The sequence below is a fragment of the Athene noctua genome, chromosome 12 (genome assembly GCF_965140245.1).
Source record: "Athene noctua chromosome 12, bAthNoc1.hap1.1, whole genome shotgun sequence".
In the NCBI taxonomy this organism is placed as follows: Eukaryota; Metazoa; Chordata; class Aves; order Strigiformes; family Strigidae; genus Athene; species Athene noctua.
In genome coordinates this window covers 4,989,749-5,005,678 of record NC_134048.1, presented here as the reverse complement: position 1 = coordinate 5,005,678, position 15,930 = coordinate 4,989,749, and the positions used below count along the sequence as shown (strand labels likewise).

At 54.3% G+C, this 15,930-nt stretch overlaps 1 protein-coding gene across 3 annotated transcripts in view; it reads right to left on the bottom strand.

Annotated features, from left to right (window-relative positions):
- Positions 1-2,983: 2,983 nt before the first annotated feature.
- The window catches only part of SIL1 (SIL1 nucleotide exchange factor), a 100,963-nt gene continuing 88,016 nt past the window's right edge, over positions 2,984-15,930 (bottom strand). For all 3 annotated transcript variants that reach the window (XM_074915812.1, XM_074915811.1, XM_074915813.1), the window contains exons 8-10: positions 8,515-8,611; positions 5,715-5,879; positions 2,984-3,441 (exon numbers count right to left, since the gene is read on the bottom strand). In XM_074915812.1, the coding sequence (XP_074771913.1) occupies positions 3,091-3,441; positions 5,715-5,879; positions 8,515-8,611 (613 nt within the window). In that variant the 3' untranslated portion in view covers positions 2,984-3,090. The remainder of the gene's footprint in view (positions 3,442-5,714; positions 5,880-8,514; positions 8,612-15,930) is intronic.

The window sequence follows — 15,930 nt, the reverse complement described above, 5'->3', positions numbered from 1 at the left end:
TTGGCAGCAGTGACTGACCCGCGGCGCTCCTGGGGGCAGGGGCTCCCCCCAAACGTGACTGGCTCTCCAAAAAATGCCTTTGCCCCGGGGTCGAGGGGCTGCCCGCAGGTTTGGCCACAGCTGCTGGATGCAAAGGTCACTGCACAGCATCGGGTTCAAAGCATTTGCACTGCAAACATCTCCAGTGAGCTGCCACATGGCTTGTGATAAGCAAGGCCAGGAAATTTTTAAATTTTTTTCTCTTCTTCCCTTTAGCATTACACACTACCCTCCCGGTTTGCAGGCACCGTGCTCTGCTGCAGCGCGGGACCCACCCGTGGCCGGGGATAGGAACGGTGAACACCAGACACGATGGCCAGCCGCCCCCTGCCCCGCCAGCCCCCCCCGGCCCGCAGGGAGCAGCTGGAGGTGCCACACATGGTGGCCCCCGGCAGCCGAGCTGTGTCCTGGAGGGCACCAGCAGCTTCAGCATCACAGCACCCACTGCAAACATGATGCTGCTCAGAAACTTTGCCTTTTTTAAGGCTTTTAGGATTAGGGAGAGGGACTTTGACTTCAGGGGTTGAACAGGAAGGGCTGTTCCAGCTCCATCGCTGCTACTGCTGGTTTTCTCCCTGCTCAGCCCTTACACAGGTGTTAAACCTTCGCTACCTCAATGAAATCCATCTGTGAAACAGCAACGAGGCCAGGCAGGCCTGAAGAAATCCGTGCTCTGGTACCTCGTGTGCCAGCTGTGGAGACTCCCTTCCCCATGGCACCTCCCTGGGGGTTCACGCTTTGCACAGACAAGCCCCTTCCCAAGCTCACCCTGGCCACTGACATCAGATATATGGGTGTTTTCTAACCTACAAAGCAAAACCCTGTCAGGACTGGCTGGGAAATGTATTTCAGAAAAAAAAGAAAAATAATTTTTAATCCCAACAAAGCAGCCTGAATCGAAACCCAAAAAGAGAAGGACCAAAAATAATCAATGTTTATAATTAGCCCCACTACTTAACAGTGACAATAACTGACACACGGAAAGCAGTAGCCAGAAGTATTTCAGCATCAAGAAGGGCTAATCGCCTCGAAACAGCCCCATCGATCGCCTGCCGGGCCGCCGGCTGCGGGGAGCTGCTTGCCCGGGGGAGCCGCGGGGGGATAGATCACGCAGGCCTGGCAAAGCCGCGGTGCCGTGGCTGTGGGCACAGCACCGGCGGGGGCAAAGCCCCGCGAGGCTGCGCCGGCCCCGGCTCAGGGCGGGGGGATGGTGGGGGACCAGCCGGGCTTTTTTCCTTGATTTATTTTTCTGCACTTGTGTTGGTAACGCTGGTGCTGCAGCCCCTGGGTCCCATCAAGCCGGCGGCAGTAGCGGTGATTGGAATACCTGTTATTGCCACAAAGCAATTCTGCGAGCGAGCGCAGGAATTGCAAATAAGGGCCCGCTCGCGGCGTGGGGAGCGGGGCCTGCGCGCTGCGGCCCGGCCAAACCCCCGCCTCGCTCCCTGCCCGAGGCTCGGCACCCGGGCACTGGCCTGTCCCAGCGCTCCCTCTGCCTTCGCCCCTTATCACGCTGCTGGGCAAAGCCTGCGGGGACGAAGCTGCTGCCCCCCAGAAGCTGCCCTCGAAGAGGGGTCGGCAGGAAAGCTGCTGGGAGCCGCCCAGGCCCCGAGGCGGGCGAGCCCATCCTTGCCCTGGGGTGCCCGGGCAGGGTGGCCGGCGGCCACGTGCCCCTGCCCAGGCCCCGGGCAGCACCGTGGGGCTCGCCGAGCCTCCCACCATGCAGGCTTACACAGGGGCACTCGCAGAAACAGAACTGATCTCTCTTTACTAAAAAAATACCCAAACTCTCCCTAAAAGGGTTCAGAGCCAGGAGGGGGTTGGGACTGGAATTAAACTGACAAAACAATGAATAAATTGAGGTTTCATAAACTCTGCTGATGGCGGGGGAGGCAGCAGTCATCTCCAGGCCAGCGGCCGGGCAGACAGAGGCTTGAGCAAGACTTTGGCTTTTTTCCTTGCCTGAGGAAGGACAATGTGGAGTGAGAGAATCAGCCGGAGAAGGCAGAACATCCTCCCCCATGGACCACGCAGCGTGAGGAAGACATCAGAGGGGGTTCATGGGGGAAGGGCACCTGAGCCTTGAGAAAAGAGCAGAGAAGCTGCAACTGGAGGGGGAGTGTGAAGGGAGATGCCCAGCCCAGCCTGGCAAAGAGAGAGTGCTGTACAGCACGGGTGGAAAATCCGTGGCCAAGAGACTGTCTTGGAAGCCATCTCCAAACGCAAGAACGACGCAAGCAGAAAGCCTCAGTGGTTTGCTGCAGGGCAAAGCGTGGCTCCCCGGCTGGTTAGCCCTGCGCTGGCGGGGCAGTGCCACAGCCGTGCCACACCGCGTGTCCTGAGCCCAGAGCACCGGCCACGGCTGGTCCCCGAGCAGAGAGGGGCTGCGGGAGTTGCCGCGGTGGAGCCACAGGACCTACCCAGAGGGGTGGTGGGGCTGGGGGATGGTCATGGCCCCATGACCCAGGGCTACCCTGCCCCAAGCTGAGGCTGGGTTAGAGACTCCAGAGACCCCCTCCAACCTTAAAAGGAAACGACATTCAGTCCTCCTGTACAAGCACAAAACAATCCAAAGGCCAGCGGTGCTGCCTGAGTGCCGAGACACATTATACAGAAGCAAATAAAAGATCACAGACACGGTGGGTCATCGCCAGGCAAGAACAAAGGCAGATCAGAGCCACGGGAACAAACGCTTCCCTTTGTGCAGCAGAGCTGCATAACAAGGTCAGTCCCACATCCCTCAGTCCTTCCCACCCCAAATAATCCTGCAGACAGAGAACACTCATAAAGTACCATGGTTGGAGGCAGTGTAAGCTGGGACTCCACCTCACACCCCTTAACGTATACACCTCTGTTTTTCCAGCAGTACCCCATGAAAAATACGTGACCCCAAACCCGTATGTTTTAATAACGAAGCTGTTGGCACACTCACCCAGTGGTGGGATCTCATTCAGTCCAGCAGTTTATTCAAAAGTGCATTTACAACTGTGCCATCAAAACTCATGCTGTTGCCCTCAATTATCTGGAATCGAACTGAATCTACAGCTATTTTCATCTTAATTCCTGAATGATGGTATTTACAGAGCCAAGGAGTTCCTTGAAATAGCCATCCTTGTCACCCTCCCTCTGCTCCTCCGCCGCCAGCTCCTCGTACTCGCTGCGCAGGAGGCTGAGGGTGGTGCCAAGGGCCTGGTCCCCCCGGTAGCGCTCCTTGCAGAAGGCCATCAGCACCCCGACCATCTTGAGGACCTTCTCCCGAGTATCATGCTCTGGCATGGCCAGCAGGTTGGAAACGACCACGCACCAGTCCTGCTCCACCACCGCCGGCACCAGTTTGACTTGCCGGTACTGCTGGATTTTCTCTGCCATTTGATCTCCATGCTGTGAGTCCTCAAGCAGCATCTGTGGGAAGTGGTGGAACATGGATTAATATCCCTATCAGAGAGCAACTGCTCCTCGGAGGTGACACATGGTGGGAGAGGAGGATGCACACCCGTAACACCTGCCTTGGAAGGCGGCTTGCAGCAGAAGACCAAGATGAAGTTGTGTTCTGGTTCCCTGTTCCCTGGGCATCAAGTGGGCCACAGGGGCTGGCTGCCCATCCTGGAAAACTCTCGGTGGCCAGGGCTTTAAGGATTACATGGCCCTGAAAGGGGCCTCAAGGGGAAGGAAGTTCAGCAGAAGACCTGTAAAGTCTCTGGGTCTGCTGCTTTGGGCTGCTGGACAGGCCCCTTCAGCACCTAACAACATCGCCGCTTGGCTTCGTGCTGCTCTTACAAACGGGATGGAGATCTGAGTATCCTCCAGCCACAGCCAGACCTTCCCCTCCCAGCCTGGTCCAGAAAACCCCCAGTACTGAAATTCTGCAGGGACAGTGCCAAGAGCAGAAAGGTGCCCGTGGGTCCCGGGGCAGGCAGGGCTGCCAGCTCCCTTCCCAGCGAGAGAGAGACCTGCCCCGAGCGGCGCCAGGGCCAGGGGGAGGAAGGGAAACCTCCCACCACCACCCCGACAGCCGATAGCATGAAATTCCACAAACAGGCTCCATTCCCCCAGTGGATCCTCCCGGCTTGGCTGGCGGCCCCCTGTGCTAATTACTCTGTCTGTGCTTCCCTAAGGAGTTGTGTGTAACACAGGGATGCTCGCCTCGGCCTGCTGAAGGGAGCCCAGGGCTTCCTAGGGGCTGCGGAGCAGAAATCCAGCCCTGGGGAAGGGGAAGGGCAGCCCGCATGCCCCGGAGCTGCTGCAAGAAGCAACCAGACAACCTCATCCCCGGGGCTGCTTGGGTCCCCGAAGGCACCCGTAACATCTTCCTTGACCTGTTCACCAGCTTGGCAGCGGCCTCCTGCTGTCCCCGGGGGCTGCTGCCGGGGGCTTGGTTGTACTGATTTACAGGACACAGCGGGGACAAGGAGGGACAACGTCGAGGGGACCTCTCCTCTCCTGGTCCCCTGAGAGGGCTAAAACCCCACTGGCCATGAAGGATTTGGGGTAAAAAGGAAGGAAAGCAGCAGGAAAAGCTGTTCAGAGCCCTGGAAATCTGTGCTTCAGCACAGAGAGCTGCCGATGGTAGTTTATGATTCTCAAACCAACCTACGTGACTGCATCACCCAGCCCACCCCAGACCTGCCACCTTGGCTCACACCAGCCCTGCTCCCCACCGGGCACTGAGGGCTCTCGCATCCTCCATGATGGGGTTGGGATTGATACACAGCATTCCCAGACCAAAGGGCAGCAAAAAGTCATTGATTTAACATAAAGCTGAGAATCTGCCAGGCCTGCGGACTGCCCCAGCCACAGCGGAGCTGGGAACAGAGAGGGCTGCCGGAGGGGCGGCTGGGAAATGTGCAGCAGGAGCACACGGGAATGGGTCAGGTAAAATGCCCACGCACGCTCCCTCTCCGTGCAAGCAGACAGACAGGATCACTGTGCATTAGAGCCAGCACACGATAAGATTTCAGACCCGCTAAAATAATTTGCACCTTTACGAAGTCTCCTGGAAAACAACTGTTTTAAAACACAGACATTGCTCTGCGGCGCCTGAAACCCAAGTATTACAGCAGTAATAATCTGCAGGGCAAATTGGCTATAAACTGAGTGAAAGTGGATTTAATTTCCATTCTCTAGAGTAAGAGAAACACACAGACTAAACAACAAGCAATGGCAAGGAAAGATGGGTTTTAAACTGACATTTACAGCAGTAATCCAAGGTATTTGAAAATAAAACACTTAACGTTGCAGGCTTGGCTCCAGCAAGGGACGTGCAGGCAGGCAAGGCTTCTCCAGCAGGCAGGGCCACGCAGCGGCGGCTGGTCCCCGGGCACTTGGCTGGCAGCCGGCGGCTGGATGCTGCAGCCAAGCTCACTGCAGTCCGGTGCCTATTTTCCCCACTCAGGTCCTTGCCATTTTGTAATTTAAACACCCTTAGGTGGAAACAGCGATGGTGGTTTAATGAAAAATAAAAATTTAAGCTGGCTCTGGGCTCTCCCAGGCATTTGTCCACCGCTGCAGTGGCCCTTGGGCTGGAGAGGACTCATCTCAAGAGCACAGACCGGCACCGATGCTGGGTCAGCCCCTCCTCACCCTCGTCCTGCAAGGATGCTTGAGAGCCCCATCGGCTCAGTGAGGGGTGAAGGAGTGCCTGGCCGGGTCCAGTCCCCTCCCTCCCAGCTCCTCACCTTCTCCACAATGAGGTCGTAGAGGAGTGTCACCACACGGACATGCAGGGTGTCCATCCCCTTTTGCCTGAAGAGGCTCCTGAGGACCTGGAGGCCGCCCAGCTTGAGGAACTGCTGCTGGGCGTAGGGGAAGTGTCTCAGCATGGAGGAGAGTGCGAAGAGAGCCTGTCGAGGAGAGAGGTCCATTGGCACAGTGGCCACAGCCGCCACATTTGGCGCAGCCTCTTCATGGCATCCCATGGGGACAGGAGAAACACCCTCCAACTCACGGGTGTGGAGCTCCCCAGCAGATGCCTCTCAACAAGGAGAGGTTTGAATGCATCTCCAAGAATCCGCTTTTCTCCCGATCCCAGCCCACCCTGGTGCTGTGAGGCTGCCCCAAATTGGGTGATTTTCACCCAAACTCCAACCCAGACTGTCACCGTGTTTGCTAGAACAGTAACGCAGAGGGACCTGTGGCCAGCACCTGAACAGACCCAACGCCTTCACTCCTCCTCACAGTTTGCCCCCACCAGCCCTCGGTACAGAGCCCAGCTACGGGATAAGGATGGGGCAAAGGGGGCCCAGCACCGCTCAGCATAGGATGACAGAATCATTCAGGTTGGAAAAGACTCTTGGGATCATCAAGTCCAACACTCAGCCTGACTCTACAGAGTTCTCCCCTATCCCACATCCCCCACAGCTCATCTAAACGACCCTTAAACACCCCCTGGGCAGCCTATTCCACTCTCTCACCACTCTTTCTGTGAAAAATTTTTTCCTCATGTCCAGTCTAAACCTCCCCTGTTGGAGTTTAAAGCCGTTCCCTCTTGTTCTGTCACTAATTCCCTGTGAGAAGAGACCAGCACCAACCTCTCTGCAATGTCCTTTCAGGGAGCTGCAGAGACGGATGAGGTCTCCCCTCAGCCTTCTCCTCACACTAAACAGTCCCAGCTCCTTCAATCGCTGCTCACAGGATTTATTCTCCAGGTGATCTGAACGCCTGGGGAATGCCCTCTCCCTTGCACCCACACAGCCGAAGGACATGACCGTAATGTTTCCCAGCACACAGCCCAAACCAGGGTCTGTCATGTGCAGCATCACACACCACCAGTGAGAGACACCGGCACACCCAGCCTTGCCTCCTGGGCCTTGAGTAGCACAGGCTTAACAGCCAGGAGGCAACGAGGGGCCAACCAGCTGAATCTTACACCGTGTGTCTGGTTTTGAGAGGTGGGTTTGCAGAAGGGCCGGGCTGACGCCACCCGGGGCAGGGCAGCGGGGACGGGGACGCTCCTCCAGGTGCCTGGCAGCGAGCAGAGCCGGCCCCTCGCACACCGAGGGGGGCCGGGCATCCCCGCTCTCTGCAGACAGATCTGAGCTGACAGCCACATCTTCTCCAGTCCCCCTTGTTTCTATTCTCCATCCTACGACTTGCCACTGCTGAATTGGAGGATGTTTCCATCTCCTTTTTCAACCATAGGCCAAAGGACGGGGGCAAGAAGAAATGCACTTTTGGCCTCGCTGCTGCACACCACTGTGAGCGCTGGGGTGGAAAACCCACCGCAGCAAGAGCCGTGGCGCTGCTCCCCTGTGCGGGAAGGGGCTGGGCCACCGACCTCTCCTTGGAATCCTGGCCTGGAGAGAGACAAGAGACTATATGTGGCATAGGAACTGGAAATTAAAAGTCTCTGTCCTCCTGGAAAAGGGGTTCAACCCTTGGAGGCTCTCATAAGGCCACACATGAAAATGGACAATACTGAGCTCACCCCTCTCACTCTTTCCAGGGGCTGCCAGTGAGACATGTTCAAGCTTACTGGAAAGAACTGTCCTGCACCCACCACCCAGGGGTTCAAGCGATGCTGGCGAGGGCCTCTGCATGCCCAGCCCTCCCTCCCCACCCCAAAACGAACTCCAGATTGAGCCACAGGCACTCCTGGGAGGAGTTTCTGAGCACAGAATGTCCCGTGGTGCATTACTCCAGCCAGGGCCTCCTCACACCCGTGGCCAAAAGCGAAGGGATTCCCCTGTGCCCTTCACTCACTGGAAGACTCCTACCATGGACTAAAGGGGAACGTGTTTGTGGGAGCTTGTTAAAACACTGGCAACACACTGCTGTTTGCATACCAGCAGGTGCATTAAAGATGAACAAAAGAGCTGGTGGTTCCTTGCTCCGCCGAATCCCCTCTCACTGGAGGTCACTGCGTTAAACGGTAGGGCTGGGTTTTTGGGAGCAGCCAGATAATTTTATGGCCTATAAACAGAGGCAGCATCACACACTAAAGCGAGGGTAATGAGATCTCATGCTCCAGGGATTACGGTGAGGAGGGAGGAAGGGAGGCATCGAGGAAGCCCCCACCCCGACAGACAGCGCTGCACATTTGGCTGGGAGCTCTCGGTGCTGCTCGGCTTGCTCCAAAGGCAGGACACAGGGCTGGCTCCAGCAATTAGCTCTTCCCAAACGTCAGCTCTCGTGGTTGTTAGCCTCTGATTGTTACGCCTGCCACGGGGACTGTCGCCTCTCCTCCCGGAGGAGCCATAGCACTGAGCCCTGTCCCCGCGGGGCTGGCAGAGCTGCTGTGCAGGCTGCTGCTGGCAGGGGGGATGAGACCCACAGTGCTGGAGGCTGGTGGGCACCAGCCAGCCAGGGCTGCTGGGGGAGGTCCAGCACCCAGGGTCACTCCCCTGCAGCCCTGGGGAGCAAAGCCCACCCAGCGTGGGGAGCAGCACAGGATCCCACACTGTCACAACGTCAGCAGTGTCCCAGGGAGCTCAGCAAAATAAAACAGCTTTATCCAGAGATGCACCTCCACTCACTCACCTTCTTCTTGACAGCCAGAGGTTGTTCTGTAGCCAGAATAACGAGGAGCTTCTGCAGCGCGCCCCCCTCGATTGCTTCTATCTGGACCTTGGGGTTGCTGCAGGGACAAAAGCAAAAGGCAGGTCACCAACAGCGTGGGAGGGACTGTGGGTCTGTCGGGGGCAGCACCCCACAGCGGACATGGACGAGGTCAATCCAGCCTGACCCCAGAGCAAACCCCCCAGCTCCCACCGACCGCAGTTTGCGGTTATGGGAAGGTGCAAAGCCCTGCAGAGCACCTCAAACACAGCACACGACCGATGCACCCTGAAGCGATGGCAACGGGGCTGGGGAAGGGCACGCTGGGCCCTCCACACCACCCACCACGTGCCCACGTCCCACCCGTCTTCCCCTAGCAAGGAGCCCTGCCCTGTGCTTCCCTCACAGTTATTAATCATCTTGCTTTGGATGACTTCTGTTCTTTAATAGCCTTTTATTTCAGCTCTCACATTCCCCCTCTCACCTGCTCCTCGCTTGCTGTTAACATGCTGATTTATTTAAACACTCCTGTGCTGCAGCACCACCGGCCTCCAGCTCACCTGGAGGTAGGTCCTGCTTGTCCCCGGTGTCTCTGAATCACAAATTACACCCAGTCTAACCACCCACACGTCTCCTACTTCTCTCCAAGGACTATAAATGGCTAAATGCATTCTTCTGTCTGCAAGAATCAGGCAAAAATTTCAGGTCTGGATGTGAACAGGTGCCCCAGGCAGACGCAGACAAGCCTGACCCACTGTCCACACTGCCCCCGGGGTACTGGCTGCCCAGGTAGGGGCACCTCGGCCACACAGACGCTTTGCAAACCCACTTCTAGTGCATCTTTGAAGGTGTCGGAGAGGTTAGATGCTACAGGCTCCCTCTTTGGCAGCACTTTCACTGTTGGAGCACAACATACCGGCTGTCTACATCCCTGATCCCAGGTCTCTCACGTTCTGAGGAACAGCTCCAGCTTCAGCCTTTGCTCGAGTTTGAAGCAGCAATTGCACTGCAGCCAGACAAAGGTCACACATCCCTGCTACAGCAAAACACCCACAGCTCTTACCGCTACCAGAAAACTGCTGGAGCAGCCAGTGCCAAGCATCATCCAAGAAATAAGAGAGACAGAGGCAGACAGGGTCATAAAAAAACAAAAACAGAAGACAAATGGACTTGGGCAGGGAGCAGCTTTGAATTAAACTCATGGCTCCCAGAAATACAGCAGAACACTAAGCTCATGTCAAGCCACCCCTCCCTTCTCCATCCAGGCTTTACTTCTCACACCATTAGGAGTCACCCACGGCGCAGAGGCGGTAGATCTAGTGTGTGGGTTCCCAACTGCAATTACCATGCTGACCTCAAGGCAGAAGAAGGGGTTCTGTTGAAAGCCACCTCTGATTTCTCCTTCCTCACCTACTTGCTGTGGCAGGCACCCAAACAGAGCCCCAGCGCAAGCGCCCTGCTGGGGGGCGAGACATCCGTGACCTGCCCGGACAGGGCAGGAAGAAGAAAGAACAAACCCAGGAACTTCAGGATCCTCCTGCAGAACAGATTTTCACAGCACAGTCCACAGGTGTGCCCTCAGACCCCCACGTGCAGGTGCCGTGGCAGCCCTGGCATCCCTGGGAGCAAACCAGCTTCTGGTGGTGCCTGGGTCCAGGTGGGACCTGATGCATGTACCAAGATGTGTTTATCCCTCACCCTCACCATGTCAATAGGTGCAGCAGAGTTTTCTCCTGCAGCAACAGGATGTTATTTTCCACCTCAGCATGGTGGGAGATGACCCAGGTGGCCAACCCCCTCTTCATGCAGAGCAGCAATGGAATCTCTGATGGCCTGGAGAGTCAGGAGTCGATGCAGGCAAACAACATGAGTGCCAAAACCTGCAGCTGCCCCTTGCAACCCCTGGACCCAAGTTTGTTCCCCAGATGACAACCACTGCTCTCACCTCCAGCTATACCTGCAGTCACATGGACAGCCACGGCCCCTCCAGCCCAGGGACGGTGCTGCAGCCCCGCAGCATCACAGCACCCTGTCCAGCCCCAGCAACTTCTCCCAGGGCAAAGACAGGAAGAGTACAACGGTGGGATGAGGACAAACAGCTCTAAGAGCATCCAGGGTTGGCCGAAGATCTGTTAAACATACCTCAGCAGGCAGAAAGGTGCTAAGTGTGACCCTCGCCTTCAAAGAGCCAGAGATAAGGAACATCTGCCCCACAGAAGTGAACAAATCCTGCACCTCCTTTCGATCCAGATGAATATATAAGCCAGACATATGCTGGGCTTGTGATTAGACTCCTTTGGGAGTCCAGAGACGCAACACCCAGAAAGCAGCAAGGAAACACAGCAGTGAGAAGCAATACACGTCCCCGGGTTGCTGAAGATGCCCTTGGCAGTGAGTTAGGCACAGCTAGTGCTCGAGCTGGGATGGCTGAGCACAGCCGTGCTCACCACAACAGCACGAATCCTTCTCCTGCAGAGGCTAGACACCGTGAGCAGAGCCACAGGCTGTGATCAGAGCCCTGCGCATCTCCAAAACCACCCAGCTGCTACAGGAGATGCACAAACATTGCCTTCCTGCTGTGACAAGCTCTGCTGCAAACCAGGCAGGAGGGGAAGAAGAGGTTTTTTCCAGGGATGACAGCTTTGGTCTCTGTCTTTGTGTATGGTTGGGTTGTGCTTGTTTCTGCTTTGAGCTTTTCTAGGGGAAGTCACGGTGCAGAGGTTTGGCTTTGCCTGGCACATCATCAGCCATGCTGTCAGGCATGTTTTCAAAGCCAGGGCTCCATAACCAGTGTGAATGAGAGGCAAAGAAACCCCAGCTGCATTTCCAGACCCCAAGAAGGAGCTGGCAACTCTGACAATCAGAAAATACAACTTCTGATCCTAAAACCCAAACAAATTTCACATGCAAGTCACTCCAGGTAAAGGAGACCAGAGTAACAAGCTTGCAGGCAGGGACTTTTCTAAGTATAACTGCACTGAGAGAACAATCTCCCATGCTGGAGACCTCTTAGTGCCACTCAAGGAAAATGTTATGTTTGGGATATCCAAGCTCTTTTGTCACATCTATCTAAAATAAATAATAAAAACTCTTACAGCAAAGGATGCAACTGAAAAATTGGTATGCCTTTAAATGCTTGGCTGGTCACCTGGAGGATTAGATCTAATTAAAATCTCTGAACCGTGGAGTTTTTGCCAAGGAGCACCTCTAGAGGTTAGGAAGCCTTCCTGGATGGTAAGTGTGCTGCTCACTTCTCAATGTTTCTGTTGTTTAATGTCTCTACTGTCCTGGCTTCACACTAACAAAAAAACTCACTTGAAGGTTTGGAAAACTCAGCACAAATCTGTACAAATTACACTGTCAAGCCCAGGGAAGAGTAGCCTGAACAAAATAAATACAATGAGACAGACTGGAGTGCTTGCATGGGAAATTCAACCTGTGCTAACCTGCTAGTGGATAAGGCGAGGGTGGCATCAGCAACAAAATTTGCTGGAATAAAACTCTGAGGCTGGGACGAGAATGGAACACAGGCTGGGCTGACATCCTGTGATGCTACAGCGATGGCAGAGATTTGGGTGTGCTCAATGGATGGGATTAACCAGCCTCAAACCTGGGTGAGGAACAGCCATAAGGCTATGGGGACTCGACACGTGCCATGCTCGGGTTCAAGCAGCTTCCCAAGAGTGATGTCTGTGTGCTAAACAGCCCCAGTTTTGCCCTGGGAGGACCCACTCCAACTTCAGGGTCACACCACATCCCCTCCAGATGTGGCCCTCACCACGGGTCTGTGGTCATTGTGCCTCCCAGTCACATTGCCCACGTCCATCACATCCATCTCTCTCTCATTCTGTTCCTGAAGAGCAGAAAACAAGGCTAGGTACAGGCTCATTGTGACTGATCCATGCAAGAAACCGCCTGGGTGCTGGGAAGGGCTGGTGTTCACAGGGATGCTGCTAGTGTTCATGCTGGCCAAGATGTGTTGAGCAGGCATGAAGAGCTCAGGGAGACCAGCAGGAATCTCTCCTGCCCACAGGTGCTCACACCGTCATCCCCGAGCAGCTCCTGAAAAAGCTCTGTCCCTTGCAAGGTGGGCTTTGTTCTTCAGCAGAAGTTCCTGAACTTCCTGAGTTCCAGCCCATCCACCCCAGACCGTGAGAGAACCACTGAACAGCTCTGGGCACAGACCACCAGACCCTCTTGATATGGGTCCTGAAGACAATACCCTCTTTCCCAGGGTGTAGACCATGGTCTGTGCTTTCAAATCCCAACTCAGGCTGATCCTCCATCCAACTCAAGAAGTCCGTGCTGCCTGCAGACCTCCCTGCTTCTCCCCACCACTCCCAGGGACCTCTGCAGACGGGCTCACCTAGCAGTGATGGGGCTGCCACCCACACCATCACAAGTACACAGCAGCACTTAAGATGCACCATTTTGACCACATGACAAACAACATTTGTGTTTCCTACTGCTGCCTCCTTCCAAAGCTCCTGGAGTTGTGACTTTGCCGAGAACAAATTTAATGTGCCACGTCATCAGCGCAGCACGTTTCCTTCTCAGTGGCTGGAGGAGGGTGACCATGACCTTTGGTGGAGAGAGGGAAAAAAACAAAAGCAGGGGAGGGAAAACCAACAGAAAACCTCCATTTGAGCCTGCCTGCTGCAGCTCACAACGGCAGAAGGAAACGCTCCATTTTCTGCCAGTTTATATTTCACTGCGTTGGAGTTACAACTTCCCACAAGGGGCCAGAAATTATTACAGTCAAGGCTTGTTTGCCAGAACACCACAAGCCTCAACAGTGCACAGAGAGGGGAGGAAAAGTAATAAAAACAAGGGCTGACATACTGTGATCAGCACTATCGGAGTACAATTGAAATTAAGCTGCCGCAGTGCCCCGGTGACCAGTGGCAGGTCCTGCCTTGGGCGGGTGGTGGAGGCAGAGATGGGACCCAGCATCTTCCACAAGCTGCCAGGTCAGGATGTTTGCACCCTTCTTCTTTTTTTTCTTCCATTAAAGCTCTTTGTGGAAGCAGCAAGACCTTAGGTCGGGGATGACCAGCCAGAGGATCCACCAGCACGATGGAGGCTTCCTGGAGGAGATGTGGTCTCACAAGCTGGGATCAGAGCCCTCCAAACCGCCTCCTCACGGGCTGCAATTCCCCCGCACCTTGCTGTTGGGCTGTTAGGGACCTGCTGCGGGGCGGCTGCCATTTCTCCCTGGACATTATTTTGGGCGTGCTAAAGAGCAGCTCCAGCATGGGGGATGCAGCTGTTGCTCTTGAAAATCCAGCATGGGCCATTTCTTTGCCATTTTCAGTGTCAAACTCATTATTACATGGAAGCAACTCCTGTTTTGCTGAAGAAGGGATTTTTTAAGAGTACTATCCGTTAAAAGACACCCTTACCCTATTCCTCCTAGGATGACCCCAAGTACATGTGCACAAATTTAGGAGAGACTTTCCAAAGTTTTTCCAGGCTGCACATGTGAGGGGTGTGGGAAGACTGAGAAGCAGCAACACAGCCCTGAGGCAACAGTGGCTCTTGAGTTAGGTGGGAACCTGCAATACAGCAGCAAAATTAGATTTAAATTTAAAAAAAAAAAGGAAAGACATGTGGTACAGAGGGGCCTGGGGACTCAGAAGCACAGAGCGGGGCAGGCAGGCAAAGAGCCTCATCTCTACTGCTCCGGCAAGTAGAGACACACAGAGAATATTTATTTCTTGGCCTGCTTGTTGTACAAACTGCATGAGACTCTAGAAAAAGAAAGGGTCACCTCCTTCCTCTGAGCATCCTGCTGAAGCCATGTAGAGAAAGACCAAAAAGGGATGCGAATGGGGAGTGCAGTGGAGGGGAAGCTCGTGCCTGGCAGGAGCAGGGTGCTGAGCACAGCACTTCTCCTGCCCTAGCTGGAGCGTGTCCTGCTGCAGCCACACACCCGCTCTCGTGGCCACTGGCTGCTGAGCTATGCCAGCATCCTCCCCAGGGCACAGGGAGGTAAGTCTGGAAAGCTCCTGCTTGGATGAAAGCCCGTCATGACAGTGAAAAGGCATGATAATCACTGGGCTAGACAGGACTTAATGGGTCTCTTCTCTCGTCAGAACCAGCGGTCTGCAATGCCACGTGGGAAATCAAAGCTGGGGATCAAAGTCTGTAAGTCTGTGAAACAGCCTAAAAAATTTAGTATAGTCTATTTAGCTTCTGCTATAACCTGAGGATCAGAAAAAGGCAGCAAGACAGCATGGCTTACCTTGCCCTCCCTCTCCCTCCATCCCCCTCCTCAGTTTTCACTCCAAAATCTTTTAATGAAGAAAATGAGAGCACCGATGCTTTGCTCGCAGGAGACTGAAGTGGCTCAGGACTGAAATGTGCCTATGATGGCATCACAGCTCCAAGCCTTGCCTGGTTTCTTGTGCCTCTCAAACCATCACACCTGGGTTAAAATTTGAAAGGTGATGGAAAAGGTCATCTTTGTGAGTCCTGGGAACCAAAAGCAATAGAAGCGGGGTCACACATGAAAAGGCCAACAACTTTTTCAGAGGCCTCTGTATTTGGAGGATTTCTGACAGCTCTTGTAAGTATATTCATGGTAAAATTACCTGACAAATAATAGAGGGATAAAACTGATCATTACAGTGTCAAGGTTTAAAGGTTTGACTGGAATTCAGTAATTCCAGCCCAAACTATAGCTGTAAATCAGAGACTCTGAATAAGGGCAGAAAAAAGAGGCAGGATGATCAGCAGCTCGTTAATACTTGCACGACTGAATTTTAGATTGCAGGTTTAAGATAAAAAACCTAAAATGCATTAAAATAGTCCAAGTGAGAAGAGACACATGGGGAGGATGTTTTCCTGTTGCATTCAGAGCACTGGCTGTGGCATGAACAAACCCTATTGGAAACGGCTGCGAGCAGCTGCGGTGAGCCCAGCCAGTTCTGAATCCACGGCCTCCCAGGTACACACCAGTTGACAGCATCTCCTTCCAAACTCTGTACTTAAGAGATGGATAACTGGAACAACTCAATGTGAACAATTCTGCAGCCCCCTCATCCTCTGAAAGAACCACCTTGGCTCTGCCATGGGATGCCAGCAAATGATGCTGAAGTGCAGGGTTGGTGAATCTCTTACAAAAATACTTATTTAACACAGAGGCTTTCCATTATTGCAGACTCCCATGCTATCGAAAAGGACATTAGCATGCACAATATGAGATGTACAGGGTAATAATAAAATAACCCCAAAAACACTGCCTGTAACTATTCGGAGTTAGAAGGAGGGATGCAGCAGATACCCCCAAAGCCCCCACCAAGGTCTGCATGCAGCAGAAGTGGCCTAGAAAGCTTCTTGTCTGAGCATCAGCTCAAACCTGAGTTTATCACAGACAAAGGCCTTCGGAGCTACAAC